General features: G+C 45.1%; 1 protein-coding gene across 1 annotated transcript; it reads left to right on the top strand.

The window, feature by feature from the left end:
* The first annotated feature begins 596 nt into the window (after positions 1-596).
* zgc:86598 (STKc_CK2_alpha domain-containing protein) lies at positions 597-14,488 on the top strand. Its single transcript, XM_048993718.1, has 14 exons — positions 597-734; positions 8,230-8,291; positions 8,864-8,998; positions 9,305-9,416; positions 9,988-10,089; positions 10,262-10,312; positions 10,472-10,531; positions 11,197-11,280; positions 12,115-12,225; positions 12,338-12,439; positions 12,698-12,798; positions 12,918-13,066; positions 13,810-13,899; positions 14,111-14,488. Exons 3-14 carry the CDS (start codon positions 8,898-8,900, stop codon positions 14,224-14,226), a joined length of 1,179 nt encoding a protein of 392 aa, XP_048849675.1. The 5' UTR covers positions 597-734; positions 8,230-8,291; positions 8,864-8,897; the 3' UTR covers positions 14,227-14,488.
* The last annotated feature ends 5,310 nt before the right edge of the window (positions 14,489-19,798 follow it).

Here is a 19,798-nt window from a genome sequence, read left to right as displayed (position 1 = left end):
TTAGTTTCTATTCATTTGTTAAGTGTAAAAACCAGTAACATAAATCAGTGAGCCCCTCGTCCAGGCAAATTTTATGGTTGAGGCTGCCCTCCCCCTAGTCTCTGCCCAATGCCCTCAATGTCCTCACGTCCTAGCACAGACCCTATGGAACATATTGAATATAGGACAATTTTTAGCTAGCCAACATTAATCTTGCTTTATGAAATAAATTTTTAAACTAAACATCATGCCTGATGGAAAATTAGATTTTAGAAATTACATTTAGGCTTTTGTCCAATTATTGCTTAAAATTGTCAGTATTCGGTGGTCTTGGGGGGTTTTGGGAACTGATATTTAAAATATACAGCACAATAATATAATACTAAAATAAATCCTTAAAAAATCCTTGCATTACAATGGAAAGTATGAACAATATTAACAATGCATACAGATAGTTTGGTAACTGAAAAACACAGCTTTTTAAATTCGTCATTGTTGTCTACACCAATTTCAGCGAAATGTCATGGGGAGAACAAGACATTCCTTCAATCCATCCATGCTTCTGTCATGGGGATGGTGAAGATGGTGAGGATGATGAGGAAACATTGTTGCGCCACCCTGTATTTCCAAACTGTCAGCGACGCGTGGCGCCCCTTGCGGTGCGGAGGCCCGCCGCCTCCTTCGTCGCCGAGCCGGGTGCATGAGTCCGCTGTGTGCGCAGGAGCCGCCATATTGTCATCTCAGGAGTACAGGAGGTAACTTAATTCGTGTAATTCACGTAAAAATCTACTGCTATATTTCACATGTTGTGCACGGTGGTGTGTGTTTTAAATTAATACTTGGGTTTATAGTTGTAGAAGTCGAAATACAGGGGAAATGTGAGGCAGTATCCGGCACATTAAATCCAGTCGGTTTGGGGGTTTTTCCCCCCATGGCTGCAACTGGCGCTGTATTACAGGCAGCCCCGGAGCGTAAAGGCATCGCTGCGCTTAGGCTCAGCTCCAGATGCCTGTAGTCACTCTAGTGTTAATCTGTAGTTTTATAAATGCCTCTTTTTGGGAGGGGGGACATTGTGGTGCTGAGCTGTGAGCATGCCAGGCGGGGTAGCGGTGTGTGGTTTTCTTGCGGTCGAGGGGGACCGGCGACTCTCTGACTGGCTGGCCGTCGGGATACCGGTGCTGCTTAAAAGGCAAGGATGGGTTAGACAATCGGGGCTACTTAGAAAAGACATGAGGGGATGCAGAGCATGGATAAAGCGTGCAGCCGTCATTACAAGCGAGAAAACACAAGTGATCTCCGGGCTGGTGTGGTTTTGTACTGGGGGGTGGCGCGGGTTTGAACCAGCACCGTCCAACCCATCTCGGTTCAAATGGCTGCCTCTGGTTCCCGGTTACTTATGAGCGAGGTGCCTGTTCGTTTCCATTTTACAACCTCGCTGACTTTCCAGCTGCTTAGTGCCGTGGCTGGATGTGGAGAGTTGCTTTTTATCATCATCGTTATGTGTGGGTGCAAAAGAACCTCCAGCTTATAGTAAAATGTTTACTTTCTCCCAGATATTTGTCGAATTGGGGTGCTCAGCTTCTGGTGCGGTTCAGTATTACCCCCGTTAACCAGTTATGAGCCCGGACCAATAGCGAAGCCAGTTGGAGATCCCGGGCGCTGCCCGACTGCCACAAACCGGTCCGTCTCCCCTTTCCCCACTTTGGTGAGGAAAACCCCATGCTTGCGGCCTTTCAGCGGTGTGGTAGGCTATGCTAGCTAGTTAGCCATTCAACACGATCGGGACCATTTCCCACGTTTCCCTTCCTTTCTTTTAGACGTGTGCAATGCAGTTTCTCATACTGTTAACATCAGTCCTTTAAACGTAGCCGGGTTAGAATAAGGACGGTTTTTCCGTCCCTTAATCTGTGCCCTCGCTTTGTAGCTAACTCCGTACCTGGCGGTACCGCTAGCAAAGCATATCATATTTTAATGGATACTATATGCTGGATATAAGAAGTAACTTAAAGCTGGATTTAAGAATATAAGCTGAGGCTGAACATGTTTGATAAAGGCCTTTACTTAGGGTCGAGTGCGGGTTGCACTTGTAAGGAAAGGCCGCGTCGACAGGCTTGGGGTCTAGTTCATGGTGAAGCATTTTGGACAACTTTCTTATTTTATAGTTTTCATGCTGTTTTGCTAACATGTAAGTCTCTAGTCCTGTATATGCACTTACCTTAAACTTTTTTTTAATCATTCAGTGGTTTTTTTTTTATTATAATAGCGAATTAGCATATTTTGGGTGCTTAATGGGGAGCTAATGGTCATAGATATTTTAACCGGGAGCCTCTTAGGTGTTTAAAGATTGAACGAGTTCTTGTGATTGTTTGAGGGGCATAAAGTGCTTTTATTTCATATCCTATCAAATACTGATTGCGTGATCCCTAACCTTGCTTTTTTAGATGTATTGATATATTTTAAAATTGTTTGAAAAATACAGACAGTAATGATCAGGAAAGGGGCATTGTAACAAAAATTCTCAGTTCTCCCCCCAAATAATTTTCCTCTCTGGAAGTGTGATATGTTACCTGTCTTTGACATAGCAAAAAGTTGAGTGTTTAATATCTAACTTTATTTCTAACGGTAATTTGGCACTGTGGGAGCCTGAAATACAGTGTGATCTTTGTCACCTTTTCCTGTTTAACTCAGAAATATGCTTCACCTACACAGTCACTAAGATACAATCATTGTGCCCATTTTTAAATCACATTAAATGCAGTGGAATGCCAAGAACATTCAAAATACCACAATTATCAGGTGGTCACGTCTCAAAAAGAATTTTGAGGTAGAAGCTCAAGGACAAAACAGGTGTTTTTCTACAAGCCATCATAGATGAGTTCTGCCAGGAAACCTGGAATAAATTCCCAGTACATTATTGTAATAGATTGTTGAGTGTTGTGCATCTAGTGTAAATGGTTGTCTGGTGTTTCTGAATATGCATAGGCTGTTGACCCAGTATTTATTATGAAACAAAGTGTGTGTAATTGAAGGAATTGTATTATAGTAAGTGAAAGGAGAGGAACCTACTTCAATGTTTTTGACGTGAACTAACCATAAGGAAAATGGCTTTGTACAGGACACACTTTGACTGGACAAGTCTGTGCTTTAGGGTATAAAAATTTGATTATGGAAAGTCTCTGAACTTTTATCAGTGAAGGTACTGAAACTAAAGTAGTAAGTGTTTTATTAATGTTTTTTTTTTAACTAAAGTCAAAAGAATACGAATGCAGGTTTCTGTTTGAGAGCTAAATGCATTTTGGCTTGTCAGTTATGTCAAATGGAGTACTCCAGTGTGGACATGAATCTGCAGCTTGTGGTTTGGGTGATATCATTACCTATATTGCGAATTTTTTTCATTCTGTGATATGATTTCCTGATTCTTTACCACACATCTAATTGGGTACCGTAACGGGACTGTCTGCCCCCTTATTTTGGCTCACAAGTTGGTCAGCCTGGTCGATACACTACATTTATGCCAGAATCTGTTGGTGGGCAGGTGTGAGTGTGTGTTACTGAGCCACACTGCTGTGCGTCCTCAGAAGGGGAACAGAACAAAATTATTTTTATATATTGTGTTCTGAACAAAAAAACACTGAACGCAGTATGTGGCTTGGAATTCTCCTTCAGTCTCGTACTAATGCAATGATCCCCAAGGAGAGTCAGCTGGAGATCGCAAGACCGTTGCCGGCTGGCTCCAGATGGAAAATGTCAGTTAAGGGTAACGTGCCCTGCGCTCCTGTCCAGGGTGTACCCATGCCTTGTGCTCTAGCCTGCCCTGTCTCCTGTAACCCTGTCTTGTATAAGCAATTGAATGATAGTACCAGTCTGTGCTTTCACCTAATTCAAGCAGCTATCTCATGAGAGCTTGCATAGCAACTTCTGCAACTGGCAAGTTTTGCAATTTTAAATGAGTGGTCCTAATTTACATCTTGTAGAAACCATTTTGTCTTGCCCAATTCCTATACTATCATCTGTCAAGGTTTATGACACTTCTTCATTCATACAAAATAATACGCAATGCTTTATCAGTCTTTGGGCAGTTTTAGAAGTGGAAACTGTGGACAGAAACTGTGGGGGGAAAAACACATTTTTATTCAGTGTTTCAAAGTCGCACACATTATGAATGCTGCCTCGTAGTGATTGCGAATTTGTTCGTTTGTGAGTTGTTTAATCTCGTCTGGTCGTGTCAGTTGTGATTGCAGCGTACTCAGAATACATAAATAAGATAATATGCATTTAGTGAACCTGTGTCCATCGCAGATTGACAGTCCTACTGTGTTTCTATGTGTACTTTGAGAAAAGCATTTAGCTGACAGATACAAATTGGCAGTGCGAAATCTCCTCCTTTTCATGGAGGTGTGTTTATGTTTAGAATGTTGGAAGAATATGTTTACTGTTGGTGGGGTACAGAGGATCCTAGCCTGCAGGCACGCTGGAGGAATCCGTGCAAGTGATGATTACCTTGTGACATGTAGGCAAGAAGGCCACATTAAGGCATACTATGGGTTAACTGCTATACGTAGATCAATTATTCCATCCATCCACCCATCCATCCATTCTGGGTAGGCCCCCTGCACCCCAAGTTCTCCTTTTAAAATGATGATGTCAGTAGTATGAAGATCTACTAATAGAAGGTTCTGCCTCTAGGTTCCATTACAAGGCAATGTCATTTCTTGGAGACACTTGGAGACACTGGCCAAATACACGCATGTTCCAGTGTATTGTTGCTCTCCTGGGTCTGGGCTGTGTCCAGCTGAACACATTGCTGTCTCTGCTTGTATTTATAGTTGGAATAATCAGTCTAACCAAATTAGTGTATTACAAATGAGCCTCTTGAGTGTCCGTGGCTTCATGGGGTTGCGTGTTTATTTGTCCAGTACATAATTCATATCCTCTGAGTAGGTCTGCATCATGCTTATACGGGGCATGCAAAATAATCACCAGGGCTTTATATAATAGCCGTAAAAATCTGTCTGGACACCAGCTTTTTGGTACTGCGTGGACGTTTGCTTCCGTCCACGATTTGATAAGCAGATTAATGGTACATCCAAAATATTCATGGGGAGTTTCATGATGCCCAAAAGTTAGTGGTGTGTATAAATTCAGCATATGCTTATGTTTAATAAATGCCATATTTTAAAATGCAAAAAGTACTGTCACACCACCAACATATTTTTAAGTTGTTTATGCTCAGTATCTCCTCTGTTAAAAGATGATATATTTTCCATGATATACGAAAACACTAGCATGTGGCGCGCTTCACTAACTGTAAGGATCTGCCACATTTATACAGATTACTAACATTTGGACATCACAGTGCGCCTCCGATTTAGTATTTTATGCGTACTCCTAACCAGCTAATCAAATGGTGCATGTATGTAAACATCCGTGTAATACCAGAAAGCCAGCATCTGAATTTTTTACAGCCATTACCTATAGCCCCGGTGACAATTGCGAATGTGCGCATATTACGGTCATATTGCAGTGGGATATTGTGCAGCCCTACCTCTGAGGTTGTTCCTGTGCCATGCACAGTCCTTGTCGGTCATATTCTTAACAGACAATTTTGCAGCAATTTCCTTGTATTGAAAATTGGGCTTCCTGCATAGCGTCTGTGATCAATGGTTGAAGAAAATGTTGAAAGTTGTCTTACTTGGGCCCACTTAAAAAAAAAAAAAAAAAAGTGTCGCTTTCATGTCTTGAAATAAGGCGTGCATGTTTACCAGTTCCGCTCATTCTCCTGATGAATCACTTAGGTTGTCCGCCGTTTCAGCTCATTACCGAATTATACTTGGGTTCGATTTCATTTATTGTCATCTCACCAAGTTTGTATGAAAATGGTGCTCTGTGTGAGTGTTTTACTCCACCACCGTTGACTGAGTAATAGGGTGCAGTGAAGCGTGGTGCTATTTCAGGCTTTGAGAGACGTGTGCTCTGTGTATAAATACGATTTTACATTTAGTTGTCTGGTTTGGGTAATTCACATGTAAAGTGTATAATTTGTAAGGTATCATGATTGTGAACATGACGTACCCTTGGAGGTGGGATGGCATGGAGGTGGGTGGGGGAGAGGAATGTATTAAACTAGATCAACCTGAAATGTTCTGTGCACTATTATTTCTGTAAATGCTTCCATAATTATTTAGGTATTATGTCATTGGTGTGAAAACACAAATTGGAGAAAAATGTTTCTTATAGAAACACTTCTATAGTTTTTGGTCCTGTGATGGTGCTGGTGTCAAGGGCGAAAAAGCAATACATATGTATGTTTGATGATTTGAAAGCCGAACACACAATGTCAGCAAAAGTCCAGAGATGCTGGTGGTACCTAACTTGTTGCAGTTACTTAAAGCATGTGGATATGAAATAGAATATTTGTGACTGCTTGGAATGCTCATAGTAATTACTAGGGGCGTAACAATGCATTGATTTCTATCGATGTATCGATTCAATGGCAAAGGATCCGATGCATCGATGTGATGCTTAAATGTCGATGCAAGCATTTTTTTCTCTCTCTCACTGGTTCCAGTATTGTTTTCCTGATCCACTCTGAAGTATACATGATCTACACCAGGGGTGCCAAATACGTCGATCGCGATCTGCTGGTCGATCGCGATCTGCTGGTCGATCGCGATCTGCTGGTCGATCACAAAGGTAGTGTGGGTATAAAAATGATTGGGGGAGCTGGACCAAGTACGAAGCCAAAAACCTGCCACTTCCATATGTAATGGAAGGAGGAATTTTTTTTCCCGCAATGTCATATTCATAATGCATTTGCTTCTTCTGTCAGTCTACCATTGCTATTCCGAAGAAGGGAAATGCGGAGCGGCATTTTCGGACTGTTCATAACTACGACAACTTCCCTCCAAAAAGTGAGCTGAGAAAGGTGAAGGATCTAAAATGCCAGCTCAGTTCAAAAATGCATTATTTATTCCAAAGGGAAATTAATAATAATAAATAATATTGAAGAATGCTGACTATTTTTATACATAAATCTTTTGCATTTTTATAGTAGATCATTTTGACTTGGTCATGTTTAAGTAGCTTGCAAGCTACCGACCTTCAGAGCGTGTTTAGTACGGCAGGTGACAGGATGCTACGCTCAGAGCATAATCTCCTGAATACTCGTTGACTATTTAATTTTTCTTTAAAAAACCCTCTCAAAAAAGATTACTGACATACGTGTTTCACCGCAGAAGTCAGTCATGTTAATCTTCCTTGTTCTGTCCATGAAATGTTTTTTTTTTTATTTGTGTCTTATTGCACTTTATTTTGCTTGTTTTATGGGACATACTACACTAGATTTTGTTTACAGTTCCCAGTAAAATATGATAAAATGCTAATTATATTTGCCTTTTTAAATTCATTGAAATGTAAAAGATTGTGTGAAATTTCTTCATTTCGACTACTAACCCCCAGTATCGAACTGAATCGTATTGTATCGTATCGCGAGGAAAGCTGTGATTTACACCTGTACTAATTACTGAGTGTAGGAATCATGTATGCAAATTTTAAGATTGCCCAAACAAACCTTCATATAACATCGATTATTAAGTCATAATGGTTGCAGCTGTTGGATGTTAGTTGTCCACCTTGTGGTTGTTCCTGAGGTTGTGGTCTTCAGCTGAGCAACTGTCCTACAAAGGCTTTTGTCTTCATTGTTTCAGAGCAGTTTATTCTTGTCAAAATCCTGTCTTATAAGTGTATTACACATGAATCCCTTGGGTTAACTGGCCTCCTCAGTTGACTTTGTCAATCAAGATTTAGAACAACCCCCCCCACACACACACACACACACACCACTATAATGTAATATTAGGTTTCCGTTGACCACTCCAGCTTTGTGCCTTGTAGTGTGCGCTCAGTGAGATTTCACTCAAAGCTATAGAATTACTAGATGAAGCTTTTGAATGGAAGACCTGTGCAGTCTAGTAATTCTATAGCTACACCCAATACGGTCCTGAAGGCATTGATCTCCGTCAGACAGGTGTTCTGTACTGACCTGTCATTCGTAGTCGTCTGAGGTGTGGTGAACCATAACGTGTAAGTGGATGGGTCAATTGATGTTTGTTTCCAAAGTACAGCTGAAGAAGGTGTGGAGGAAATGATCGCGAGACACGGCATGTCTGTGACAAGGGGACTTTGTCACATGCGTAATCCTTCTCCTGGTAAAATGGCTTTGAGTGATAATGTGCTTCACTCTCCCTACAGCTCCAGTACGTCCTGCCCCCACCCCAGAGCAATCATTTAAAGCCCCAAAGGCCCTGTCCAAGGTAAGGAGACGTGTTTTGGGCAGATGAGGCCCTCACTCTGGGGCAAGATGCCCAAATCTGACCCCCTTTCTGTTCAGTTGCCAGCGTGGCTTCTGGGGTGAATCTGGTAGTAGGATTTGCAGAAATCTGGTACTTTTATCCTCAGAACCTTTGACGTAAGGTTTGCTCCTCGTGATGCTGAAGCCTGGAATAGTGAATGCATTTAGCAAAACACCAAAAAGTGTCTGGTTTTTACAGATTTATGTATGTTCATAATTTTGTGTGTAAGTTGGATTGAAATGGGATTTAAATGTATTCATTCACCAAGCATACAGGCCTGAGCTGGTCTTCTCACTGGTGGTCCTGAGAAGGTCAAGTTCCTTGGGTTTCAACCGTATGAAACTCATGATTGACAGAGGACCCCTGTGGGAAAGGCCACAGAGCTTTCACTGGGTTTGGGGGTGGGTGGCGTTGCACTAATGGGACTTTGTTCAGAGTGCGCCGCAACGCCTCGCTGGCTCCTGGAGGAGAAACCTTGCAGTCAGATGTTCCGGCAGGTGGGCGGCTTTCATGTTTTCCCATCTTGTTTCCAGGTAATCTCAAGAACCGCCCATTTACCTTTGGAACATGTCGGGTCCGGTCACGAGCCGATCCCGAGTTTATCCAGATGTGAACACACAGAGGCCCCGAGAGTATTGGGACTACGAGTCGCATGTCGTGGAGTGGGGGTGAGCGTTCTCAAGGGCCCGGAATGCATGTGCTGGTGTCCAGCAAGCTGCCTGACAATTCGCCGTTAGTTTCCATTGGATATCTTATGAAACCAGCCTCAGTGGAGTGTCCCTGTTCTTTACCTGGGTTACTTGGTTAATTTTAGCAAGAACAGCTATAATTTAGCTCCACATAGACAATTTCCAGATTACATTTCTAACGTCCTCACTTGGCTTGCAACTGTTTGTGGTTCTTTCGTCAGATCACGCACGTCAACAAACAGATATGTGGTATGTGACACCCCCGTTACCATTTTTGTGATTCAGGAATCAAGATGATTACCAACTGGTGCGAAAACTGGGCCGAGGCAAATACAGCGAAGTGTTTGAAGCCATAAACATCACGAACAACGAGAAAGTAGTCGTCAAAATACTCAAGGTACGGTCACACTTGAGGGAAGGGCCCTCTCACACAACTGAACAAGAATGGCGGTCCTGATGTGCCATTTGTCCCAAAATAAAGGCAGGTCGTATCTCTCAGAGCTTCTATATTAGTGGTACTAGAGTTTAAGTTTGACCTCTTAAGAAGATGGGATTTTTATAAATATCACATATAAATATCACACATGGACCTGATTTTTATGGGCTTGTGCCATCTGGTGACCGTTACACACATGCGTATTACCATATAGTTGGTAAATCCCATTGGTCCTATTGTACTGGGATCTTCTCAACATTCTGTTCACATTAAACCAAAATGACATCTGCAAGGTGCTTCTGCCTTCTGGTTTTCACTGGCTTGTCCTTTTCAGATAAACCTACGCTAATAGTATGTAAATTTGCTGTCTATAACATGAAATTATCTGCCTTTATATGGTTAAACTCTCAGTGCTGATTGGCATGCTTTCCTGGAACGTCACCGGTTGGCTGAATGGTGACATCAGCTGCTCGTGCGTGGAAGTCGTCCAGCACGGCTCCATTTAATCTCCCTTCCGTTTCTTTGCTGGCAGCCAGTAAAAAAGAAGAAAATCAAGCGAGAAATTAAGATTCTGGAGAACTTGAGAGGAGGCCCAAACATCATCACACTTCTAGACATCGTGAAGGATCCCGTGGTCAGTTCCTGACAGTTGCTCCTCGTCTTGTCCTCTGGTCTTTCTGTTTGCACTGCAGAATATATGACGCTTACTGCTTTTTGTGTGTGTGTGTGTGTGTGTGTGTGTGTGTGTGTGTGTGTGTGTGTGTGTGTGTGTGAGTGACTGCCCGTCTCTCTCTGAATCTCCTCAGTCTCGGACTCCAGCCCTGGTTTTTGAACATGTAAACAACACAGACTTCAAGGTGAGAGTTTGAGCCTATCCAGGCTCGCTATGTTCTGTCTTTCTAATTCTGATGTTATCCGGTTGAAGCGATCAGCACTAATCATGGTGGTTCACCTCATAGAAGGAAAAGACTCACTCAAGGACTGTCTCTCCTCCCCCCCCCCCCCCCCCTTTACAGCAACTGTATCAAACGCTATCAGACTATGACATCCGGTTCTACATGTATGAAATCTTGAAGGTAAGGACTCTATTTCTTTCTGCTTGGCTTTTCTTGAGGTAAATCTTTCTCCCGTTGTGAGATTGGGTATGTAGGCTCCATTTCCCGGCTCGGGTGAGCCCCACCCCTTAGAGTGGCTTGATGTGGAGTGTCCGTAAAACGGGAAGCTGCCCTAAAAGGCCCGTCCATGAATAACTGAGAGTGAGAAAGATCGCGGACTGCCCTGAAACGTCAGATGAGCCCAGTGCAGTTTTTATATGCGGTTCTGAAAATCTGCTGGCCGTACTCAGTGCCAGATTTTTTTTCCCCCCCTGTCCCTCCTGAAAGTTATTTCTGATGTAGCTCGAGTTGTATTTTAGTCGGCTTGTGTAGGTTGAATGGCTTCACATGCCTGAAGATATACTGGAGCTGGATGTAATCGGGGCTGCAAGCTGATTCAGTGGTTCTGCCTTTGGTTATGTGATGATAAAAATCGTATGATGGTGTTCACACTGCTTTGGGTGCAGCTCTGCCAGAATGATGTTGAGGCCTGAACATATACATGTTTGACTTAGCTAAGGTGACGTAATTTGACCATCATAAATATGTCTGTATCTTGTCGAAGTTTATCGAATGGTCGCTTTCGGTTCAAATTCCGTCTATTAGGCTGGTTGTGACTGTCTTGCCCCCCCCCCCCTTCCCCCCAGGCACTGGACTACTGTCACAGCATGGGAATAATGCACAGAGATGTCAAACCACATAACGTGATGATCGACCACGAACACAGAAAGGTATGTTCCCCCCCCCCCGCCCCCCCAGCTTTTCAGGGCTCGCGTGAATGTGGATATATGGGCTGAATTATGGGAAGGCCTTGTTTTGTGGTCAGTTTGAGGTTGAACGCCAGTGGGGGGGGTGTGGATGGGGGGTGGGTCTTACCTACATAGGGAACAAAGTAATTCTAACTCAGGTCTAATTTCAATCTTTTATTCAGCTAATTAGGTAAAGCATGTTCCCTTCTGAGGTAAGGCAAGTTCAATAGAGAATGATTTTGGTTTGCTAATTTTTCAAAACTTTTAGTCCAAGCAATAACACATTAATGCATTATACTAAGGCCTACCCCTCTGTGTGTCATTAATAAGAAAGTTTTTATTTTGCTGTTTATTACACTCAAAGGCTGCGAGTAATTTTTGTTGACTGAAGTAAGGTAATGCTTAACCTGAAGGACACCATGTTGGTAAACTCCTGCACAAAATACCTGCCTTATTTACTTAAGCTCATGTTTTTATCCAGAGCATTTCTGCTTATTTATACAGCTGGGTTTGTGACCTGAAATATTCAGACCTTGTGCATCCTGCAGGGTACTCAGTGTGCTTTCACAAAGTTTAGTAAGAGTTCCAGTCCTTCAGTACCATAGTACTTGGTGCTCTAAAGTTCAGGCAATTAAGGTTCCTCTCTACGGTCTAGTCTGAGAATTTTCCCAAGGCTGGCAGGATACAGTTAATGAAAATGAGCTGCGAGCAGCTGTGCCAGGTGTCTCAGTGTTGGATGCGCGGTCTTTACATGTGTGGTGCAGCGCTTTTCTTGGCGATGGTTCCAGCTGATGTCCTCCCCCATTCCCCTTGCAGCTCCGCCTGATAGACTGGGGCTTGGCAGAATTCTACCACCCAAGTCAGGAGTACAACGTCAGAGTGGCTTCACGGTACTTCAAAGGCCCGGAGCTGCTGGTAGACTACCAGGTGGGCAGCTCTTCCTGTGTAGCCTCCTCCAGCTGAGCGGGATGCGAGTTTGAGATCTGTGGATGGTGTTTCTTATTGGCTGAGTTAAACACCTTTCTCCCTTCTTTGGTAGATGTACGACTACAGTTTAGACATGTGGAGTTTAGGATGCATGTTGGCCAGTATGATCTTCCGGAAGGAGCCCTTCTTCCATGGGCATGACAACTATGATCAGGTGAGGAACCCGCCACGTACCGTCCAATCCACAAGGGTTACCATTCTGTGACAACTGACCCAGTTTCAGTGGGCGCATGGCTCATTCTGGCATAACATCCTATGCTGATTCCAGTCAACAGCTGTCCTTCATATTATTATGTCCTGAGAGGAGCAGTGATCTACACTAGACTTTCAGTTGGTTCCATTCACTGGTTTCTTGTCAGTTGAGGGTCATTGTGCTGTTGCATGATCAGTGTCTCTACCTTCTCTTCGCCAGCTCGTCCGCATTGCTAAAGTGTTGGGCACGGAGGACTTGTACGACTACATTGACAAATACAACATAGAGCTGGACCCTCGGTTCAATGACATCTTGGGCAGGTATGTTGCTTTTCAGAGATCCATGAAATTCAAGTCCTGTGGATGGGGGGGTTCTGCATCGAGGCTGAGGATTCTCGAGGGTTCTCTATAGCCGTATGACTGCTCCCCCTTGCCGGCAGACATTCCCGCAAGAGGTGGGAGAGGTTCGTGCACAGCGAGAACCAGCATCTTGTCAGCACTGAGGCTTTGGACTTCCTGGACAAGCTGCTGCGCTATGACCACCAGGCCCGGCTCACGGCCCGGGAGGCCATGGAACACCCTTACTTCTGTGAGTCTGTGCCTGTGTGCCTCTGCCTCTTTGTGTCTACGGGTGGGAACCATACACTGTACATTTGGACTAGGCTAAGCCATGTGGGCAATGTGAACTGTGGACAGGATCCCCTGAATGTGCCTGTTTGCTCAGTAAGGGAGTTTCACTACAGTGACGTAAGTAGCAATGATTGAAAACCCGTGGATTTCCTCTGTCAGATTTTATTGCCCTGAACCCTGCACCCCCAAGTCACATCAGTCCCCCTGATGAAACACTCATCTGCTGTCCAACACTGGCAGTCCTGCTGGACCTGCAGGACCAGTGAGCTGTCGCTTTGGCCCATTACACATCTCAAGGTGGAGCATATAAATACGAAAGACTGTAGAGAAGTTTCAGAAATGGTTCCCCTCATCCAGCACACTGTGTACCCTTTTTACGGCCTGCGGCCTCTTCCAAGAACGCCTACGGCGGCCCAGCTGGTGGGTTTGATTCGGCTTTATAGCCTAAACGCTTCGCCCCATGCTGTCGAGCGTCCGTGGTACCATAGGGAGTGTCATAAGCTTCACCGGCCCACGATTCTCCCGGCCCGGAGTAGGCGGTGCCATAAGGCCTGGCCGCAGTGTCATTTTGCCCACTGCTGAGGCTTCCGCATGGGGTTTCCATGGGAACCGGGTCGGCGAGCCTGAGGAACGTTCCGATGGACGGGTTGTGCTTTGAACCGGCACCCATCTGTGTGCTGTTGTCTCCTCGTCTTCCGCCAGATCCCGTCGTGAAGGACCAGGTGAGAATGGGCTCCACGTCCGGAATCTCCACAGGGAACACCCCTGTCAGCTCCTCCAGTATGATGGCGGGTAAGTGCTTTTTTTTTCTCCTGCTGCTTCCCACACCTCCCTTCATGTCTCACATCTCATCTGAAAGCTCTTTATCACTGTCAGCCTATAAACAGTCTAACAAATACGTTTTGTGCCCGGTCTCTCTCAGCCAATCAGTTTGGATTTCTGAAAGGGGTGTGGCCTGGCAGAACCTTAGAACCAAGTGTTGTCTTGCTGTGTCTTCTCACAGGTATCACGTCGATGTCCTCAGCACAGCCAATGGGGAGTATTGCTGGCTCACCAGTCATCTCCTCCCCAAACTCTCTGGGCACGCAAGTCCCAGCAGCCACTGGGGCACAGCCCTGAACTGACCCCTCTTCCCTACACGTCCGTGCTCAGAAGTCTGGGATAGGCTTCATTTTTACGTTGAGATTTCAAGGAGGAGAAATTAGGTTCCTTTTTTCCATACAATAATTATATATACGATTCAGACGCACCAAGTTTTAAGTTGCGGCTGTGTCTGGATTAAATGTAGGTGCAATCTTTGATGACCGTGTCTAGAAAAGCAACTACACTGTAGAAATTAATAAGAAAAAATGGATAATAAAATTTATTTTATATGTCCCTATATGACACTGCTGTGTGGTTGAGTTCTCCGAGGCTTGAATGCTGTGCGACTCCTACAAGCCTGAAAAAAAAACATCCGTTACTACTTCAAGGTGGCCATTTACTTCAAACGATGTTCGGACAAAACTACATCGAACGTGTCGGCTGGAACAATCTATTGCATACTTAAAAGGACGCTGCCACCTTGTTCATTCTATGTCATGCCACAGTCCCTGAGCACGCAAAATGTTTTTGATGCTCCAGACCCACAAACGGGGCAAATGAACTTATCGTGGCGAGTGTGTGTGTGTCATTTTAATAAAGGAGATGACGGCTCTTTTTAAATGGAAGCTGTTCTCTCTAACAGCCACTATTGGTCTGATACTTAGCAGTGGCACAGAGAGAGAAACCAACTGTTTATGACGGTTACATGCCACCGAAACTCGCACATTTCTCAACATTGCACGGCTATGACATTTACCATTAGCAGAAATGCATGAATATACATACATACACTGAAGTGCAGTCCAGTGCATGCTGGTAACTGCATAATGAGTCCGACTGACCAACCCCATGCAGTCACACTTATCAGCCAGTCATGGAAAGTGGGAGTGACCAGAACAAACAATAGAGGTTCACCTTGGGGACCCTGCACAGGCGATATCCCTCAACAGCGATCACCACGATGATTACGAGCCTTACAATGACGCATCACTAAAACAAGATTGATTCTTTCAATTTTGTCTGAAGTATGTGGCCACCTTGATGGTTGTGAAGCAAACAAAGGTGTAACGCAAGACATTTTCTGAAATTGTAATCCTGATTACTATGTGTATTCATATTGAATCTTAAGCTTGCAGTAGAGCATAAGGGGAATGGTGTTGAGTAATGTTCGAAGGGCGTTGAAATGGATGGTTTGAAATCTGGGCATTTCGGACAATGGCACGTAGCTAAACCCTTACTGGTGATGTGGAGCCTCTACTAAGATCGTTAAGGTATATTAATTATGTTCCTGTCAAGGTTAACTGGACAATCTGAGTGTAAATACCATGGTCTGATCATCATGTTCTCCCCATGTTGGATAAGTTCCCTTCATTGTTCTCAAACCATGCGGTTAGGGTTTGCTGTAGTTGGTGAATGTGTGCATGTGTCTAGGTGACCTGCTATGGACTGGCATCCCATCCCAGGTAGACCCCAGCCCTGTACCCCGTACCCTGCGATAGGCTCTGCACTTACCGTCACCCTGTGTTGGATGATCTGTTGCTTGACAGGCAAGTCACAGTACCTAGGATTTGTTCCTGTTTAAGCTGTAAGACCTTGCAAATAGAGGTGCTTTCCATTCTGGTGGAGGCCTGTACAATTCTTTGCTTCAAGGGTCTTTTAGTTGTGGGACGACTGTCAAATTAACCTGGACTCTGCTTTAGATATTTGGGGTCAACTGCAAATTCAGTGAGAATGCCCTTGAAGGTAAGAGAAATGCAAAGTGTAGGAAATTAGCATTTTAAATTAATGCATAGCCAGGTTTGTTTGTATAATCAGCTTAGTTCCATAAACATCATTAAACACATCAGATCTCCCTAAATTGTATGTCGTGACACACACACACACACACACACACGTAACAGACATTATTCGTTGCTCAGCATGTACAGATGAGAGCAGGTTTTGGGGTCAGCCAGAGTCCTTCACCCATGTAGCAGTTGGCCTTAAGGACCTTATTCAAAAGCAAGTTGGTGATATTACTCTTATCTGCAAGATTCGAACCCATTACCTTCTGGACAGAGCCCTAATCATCTGACCTATACCACCACCAGCAAGGATATGAGGCTCCCTGGCCGTTAGAAGCCGTCTGCCATCCACTGATTGCAGATCATTCCGCAGATTTGGCTTGGCCTGCATCATGGGCGTCCGGAGAGGGTCCTTATCAGGCCAGCCCTGGACGCATCTTTCATTTATGGACCCATTCCTTCTGGCAGCGGAAGGAATTGAAAGCAATCCAATCTGTTCGGTATCCAGACACCGGTCTGATTAATTTGGGGGGAACAATAGAGTGTTTGTGGTAACCGGGGGGGAAAAAACTGGCATATTCCTGAAGCCACAATCTGCACTTTTCTTCTGAAAGGGGCCAGTAAAGGGCAGTCTCGTCGTGCGCGTCTCCTGGTCCAAGCTGGACTGCTAGGCCTGTGAAAAATATATAATCTTTCTGCGTCTAAAGCACCTTAGCTGGACAGTGGATGGAACCCAAAATAAGCCTGCATTGTTGCTGGCTTTCCAGCTCTGGGTTAGACCCGCTGTAGATGTGTTGAAATGCCTTGTAAACAAAAGACGGGTTAACTGCCGGTCACGTTTCTCTGAATGTCACTCTTGAGGATGCTTTTGAGGAGCGTCCTGAAGAACCTCGGCGGTCAGCGAACTGGGAAGAGAGCTTAGTCCAACCATGGCAACCGTGTGTTGGAAGGCTCCATGATGTGGAGGTGCATTAGGTTCACTGTGTGAGCACTTTGTCTGCAGTCGGCTCTGTGTTTCTTGGAGGGGAGGGCTGTCCTGGAAGAATACTTCTCTTTTCTTAAACTATTTTGTGCCCCGAATTCCCAGAGACTCAGTAGTCGGGGGGGGGGGGGGGGACAAGCTTTCAGTGGAACACCAGCTGTTCTCTGGCAACATGTTCTTTTACTCCATTGAAAAAAGTGATTTGGTGGAAAAATCTGGAGAAGCGCAGGATTGTCAGGAGATGTGTGACAGGGCAAAGGTGTTGCTTAATTCAAAAGTTTTTTTTTTTGTCTACGTCTTTAAATGCTTAAAGATGGGTAATGAGCTTATGATGTCAAAAATGTAACTTCTGAGAATTCCTGATCTGCATCTCTCAGCAGACAAGAATTCGGGATTCAGCAGTGAGAGTTTCGATAATGGCATATTCATAACCAGAACGCCTTCTCCTTAAGTGCCAGTCAGGAGAACAATGTCCAACTGTAGGAAAGACTTCAGTTTGAATGTGAGCCAATAACCGCTATGAATGATGTTGCACGCAGGCAGCGCAGGGGCCTTGGGATATGCCAGATTGGACAGGAAGTTGTGGCCTGATGGAGGGACCCCACCAGGGGTTCCTTCCACACCGCAGGCCGGACAGGAAGAGCCGTATTGGGGCAGAATGACGGCTGCAGAGCCACTGGGGAAATGTGACAGATGTTCGCAGTGGAAATGGAAGGTTCGTGAAGGTCAGTCAGGGTGTTTCTTGGCCCACGGCTGATGGAATAGCTGCGTAACTGGAGGCGCCACCTGCTGGAAAGGGAGGGTGGGGCACCTCCCTTCATGTAGAGAGGGGGCCACGGGGTTCTGATGACGTGTGTGAGCTGATCTGTCGGAGTGCAAGGTAAAAGCTCACGGTAGTGGGGCAGACATGAACTCGGATCATTCCCAACAGATAGGGTCTGTCGTACAGCATATGGAAACCTTCAATCGGGCTGTTAAGAGTCAAGCTGCTCACCAGGGTGATACAGGCTGAAAACGCTGCCGAACGGTGCTTTTAGTATTCAGGAGTTATAATGGGCCCTACACAAGACTGGCGTGTGTGTGTCAATTTTCTTTTTAACCATAAATCTTAGGTTCCAAGTTAAAAGATGTTTCTTTGGAGGTGAACCAAAATAACGCTAAAATAAGCTCTGATTGGCTGTAGTTACACAGGTATGCATTGGGGTAATTGAGTAATTGCATCAAGTATCCCTGTGAAGCTACTTGTCACTAGGATTCCTGGCACAACAATAACGGGCACATTTCTGTAGCCTGCATTCCGGGGCCTGGGGGGGGGGTTTCCAAATGGCACAGATTGCCACAAAGAAGTACAGTGAAGAGTAACTTTCTGTTGAACTTGATACGCAAGACCTTTCTTTGGAGAACAGGAGACACAGGGGCCCGGCCTGCCTCCAGCTTCCCTGTCTTCCGGAGCGTTCTAGGGGGCCTCTTCCGTCCTGGCTGCGTGTTCTGTGCCCGGCCCTGAAATTGAACTCCCACCCCTTCCTCTGCTGGTATTAGGGGTGGGCTGGAAGGGGTGTAAAAAGTGTGAGGGGGGTGGGGGGGGGGTCAGAGCGAAGGTGTTCCAGTCCTGTGCTGTGCTGCAATACAGGGAAGTGAGCCCCCCAGGAGGCGTGTAGATGGGAAGGCAAGCTGTCCATGGAGGACGTGATGGATGCTGCCTGTTTTCGTCACGGGGAGGGGGGGTTGCACAGCGTTTACCAAGGATATTTGTACCAGCAGGCCCTTCTCTGCACAATGCCTGAATGATGGGTTTTCTTACTCCATGCAGAGCAGACACATGTTCCTGGGCTTTTTGGCGGCATCTCACAGTACAACCTCAGACATCTGCTTTTAATCTCTCCTATCTGCACAATAGCCTGACCAGGTCAGCAGCTTACACCCAGGGCGCTATGACCATCCCAGCCTCCTTCCCCAACGGTATGTATAGTGGGATATCCTTCAGAAATGAGACCGATTGTGGCCTCTGCTTACACCCCTCGGCGAGACTGTGACCTGACAAGGTCTGCAATACCTGCACGTGTCGGTCTCCCGGCCTCCTGGAACATGCAAAAAATACTTACTTCCCAGCATGATTCTCTGAACAGAAGCCAGGAAGCACTCCCCTATGGTTTAAGCATGAAGGAAACCACAACAAAATGAGGAAGAGGATGGGAATCCGGCAAAGAGGAAGTTTGTCTGACTTACAATAATGTCATTGACCTCAATGAGGTCGGAGCTCACAGGGCAGGGTCTAGGAGGCAGGGGAAATGGGTCAGCCCAGTCCGCGGCCACCCAGCTCCAGGGCGGAGTCACGCGCCTTCCGGGATGTGATTCACTTCTGCCCCCCAGCGTGGTTCCGAAAGGGAGAATTTGGCCTGACACCACTGGCAGCAATACTGCACAAATTGTGAAACCCAGAGCCGCCGTCAGGGCAGTGTGCCGTCAAGCACAGTGTATAGCTACACGGTGACGACTCTGAACACAAGGAAACAATAAGCTGGGTACAGCGATTTCCTCATATGTCAAATGTAACCCAAAGCCCAACATTTACGATCATACTGATTGAATGTGCAAACTGGATCCTGATATGTGCTTTTTTAAAATGCTGTTACTAGGCATAGCTGCATTACTGGATGTGGCGGTAGATTTTTTATTCATTTTTTTTTAAACTAAAATTAAAACTCAAAAAGTTATTCTGTAAAGCAGTTCATGCGTATGTCCACTAGATGGAGACATTCTATCAACTTCGCCTTGTGTGCCCCCTGTAACGTGACTCGCTTTCTTCAACCATCCTGCGACACAATCATACACACAAGTGGTC

Source organism: Brienomyrus brachyistius, chromosome 23 (genome assembly GCF_023856365.1).
Source record: "Brienomyrus brachyistius isolate T26 chromosome 23, BBRACH_0.4, whole genome shotgun sequence".
NCBI lineage: Eukaryota > Metazoa > Chordata > Actinopteri > Osteoglossiformes > Mormyridae > Brienomyrus > Brienomyrus brachyistius.
This window is presented reverse-complemented; position numbering and strand designations above follow the sequence as displayed.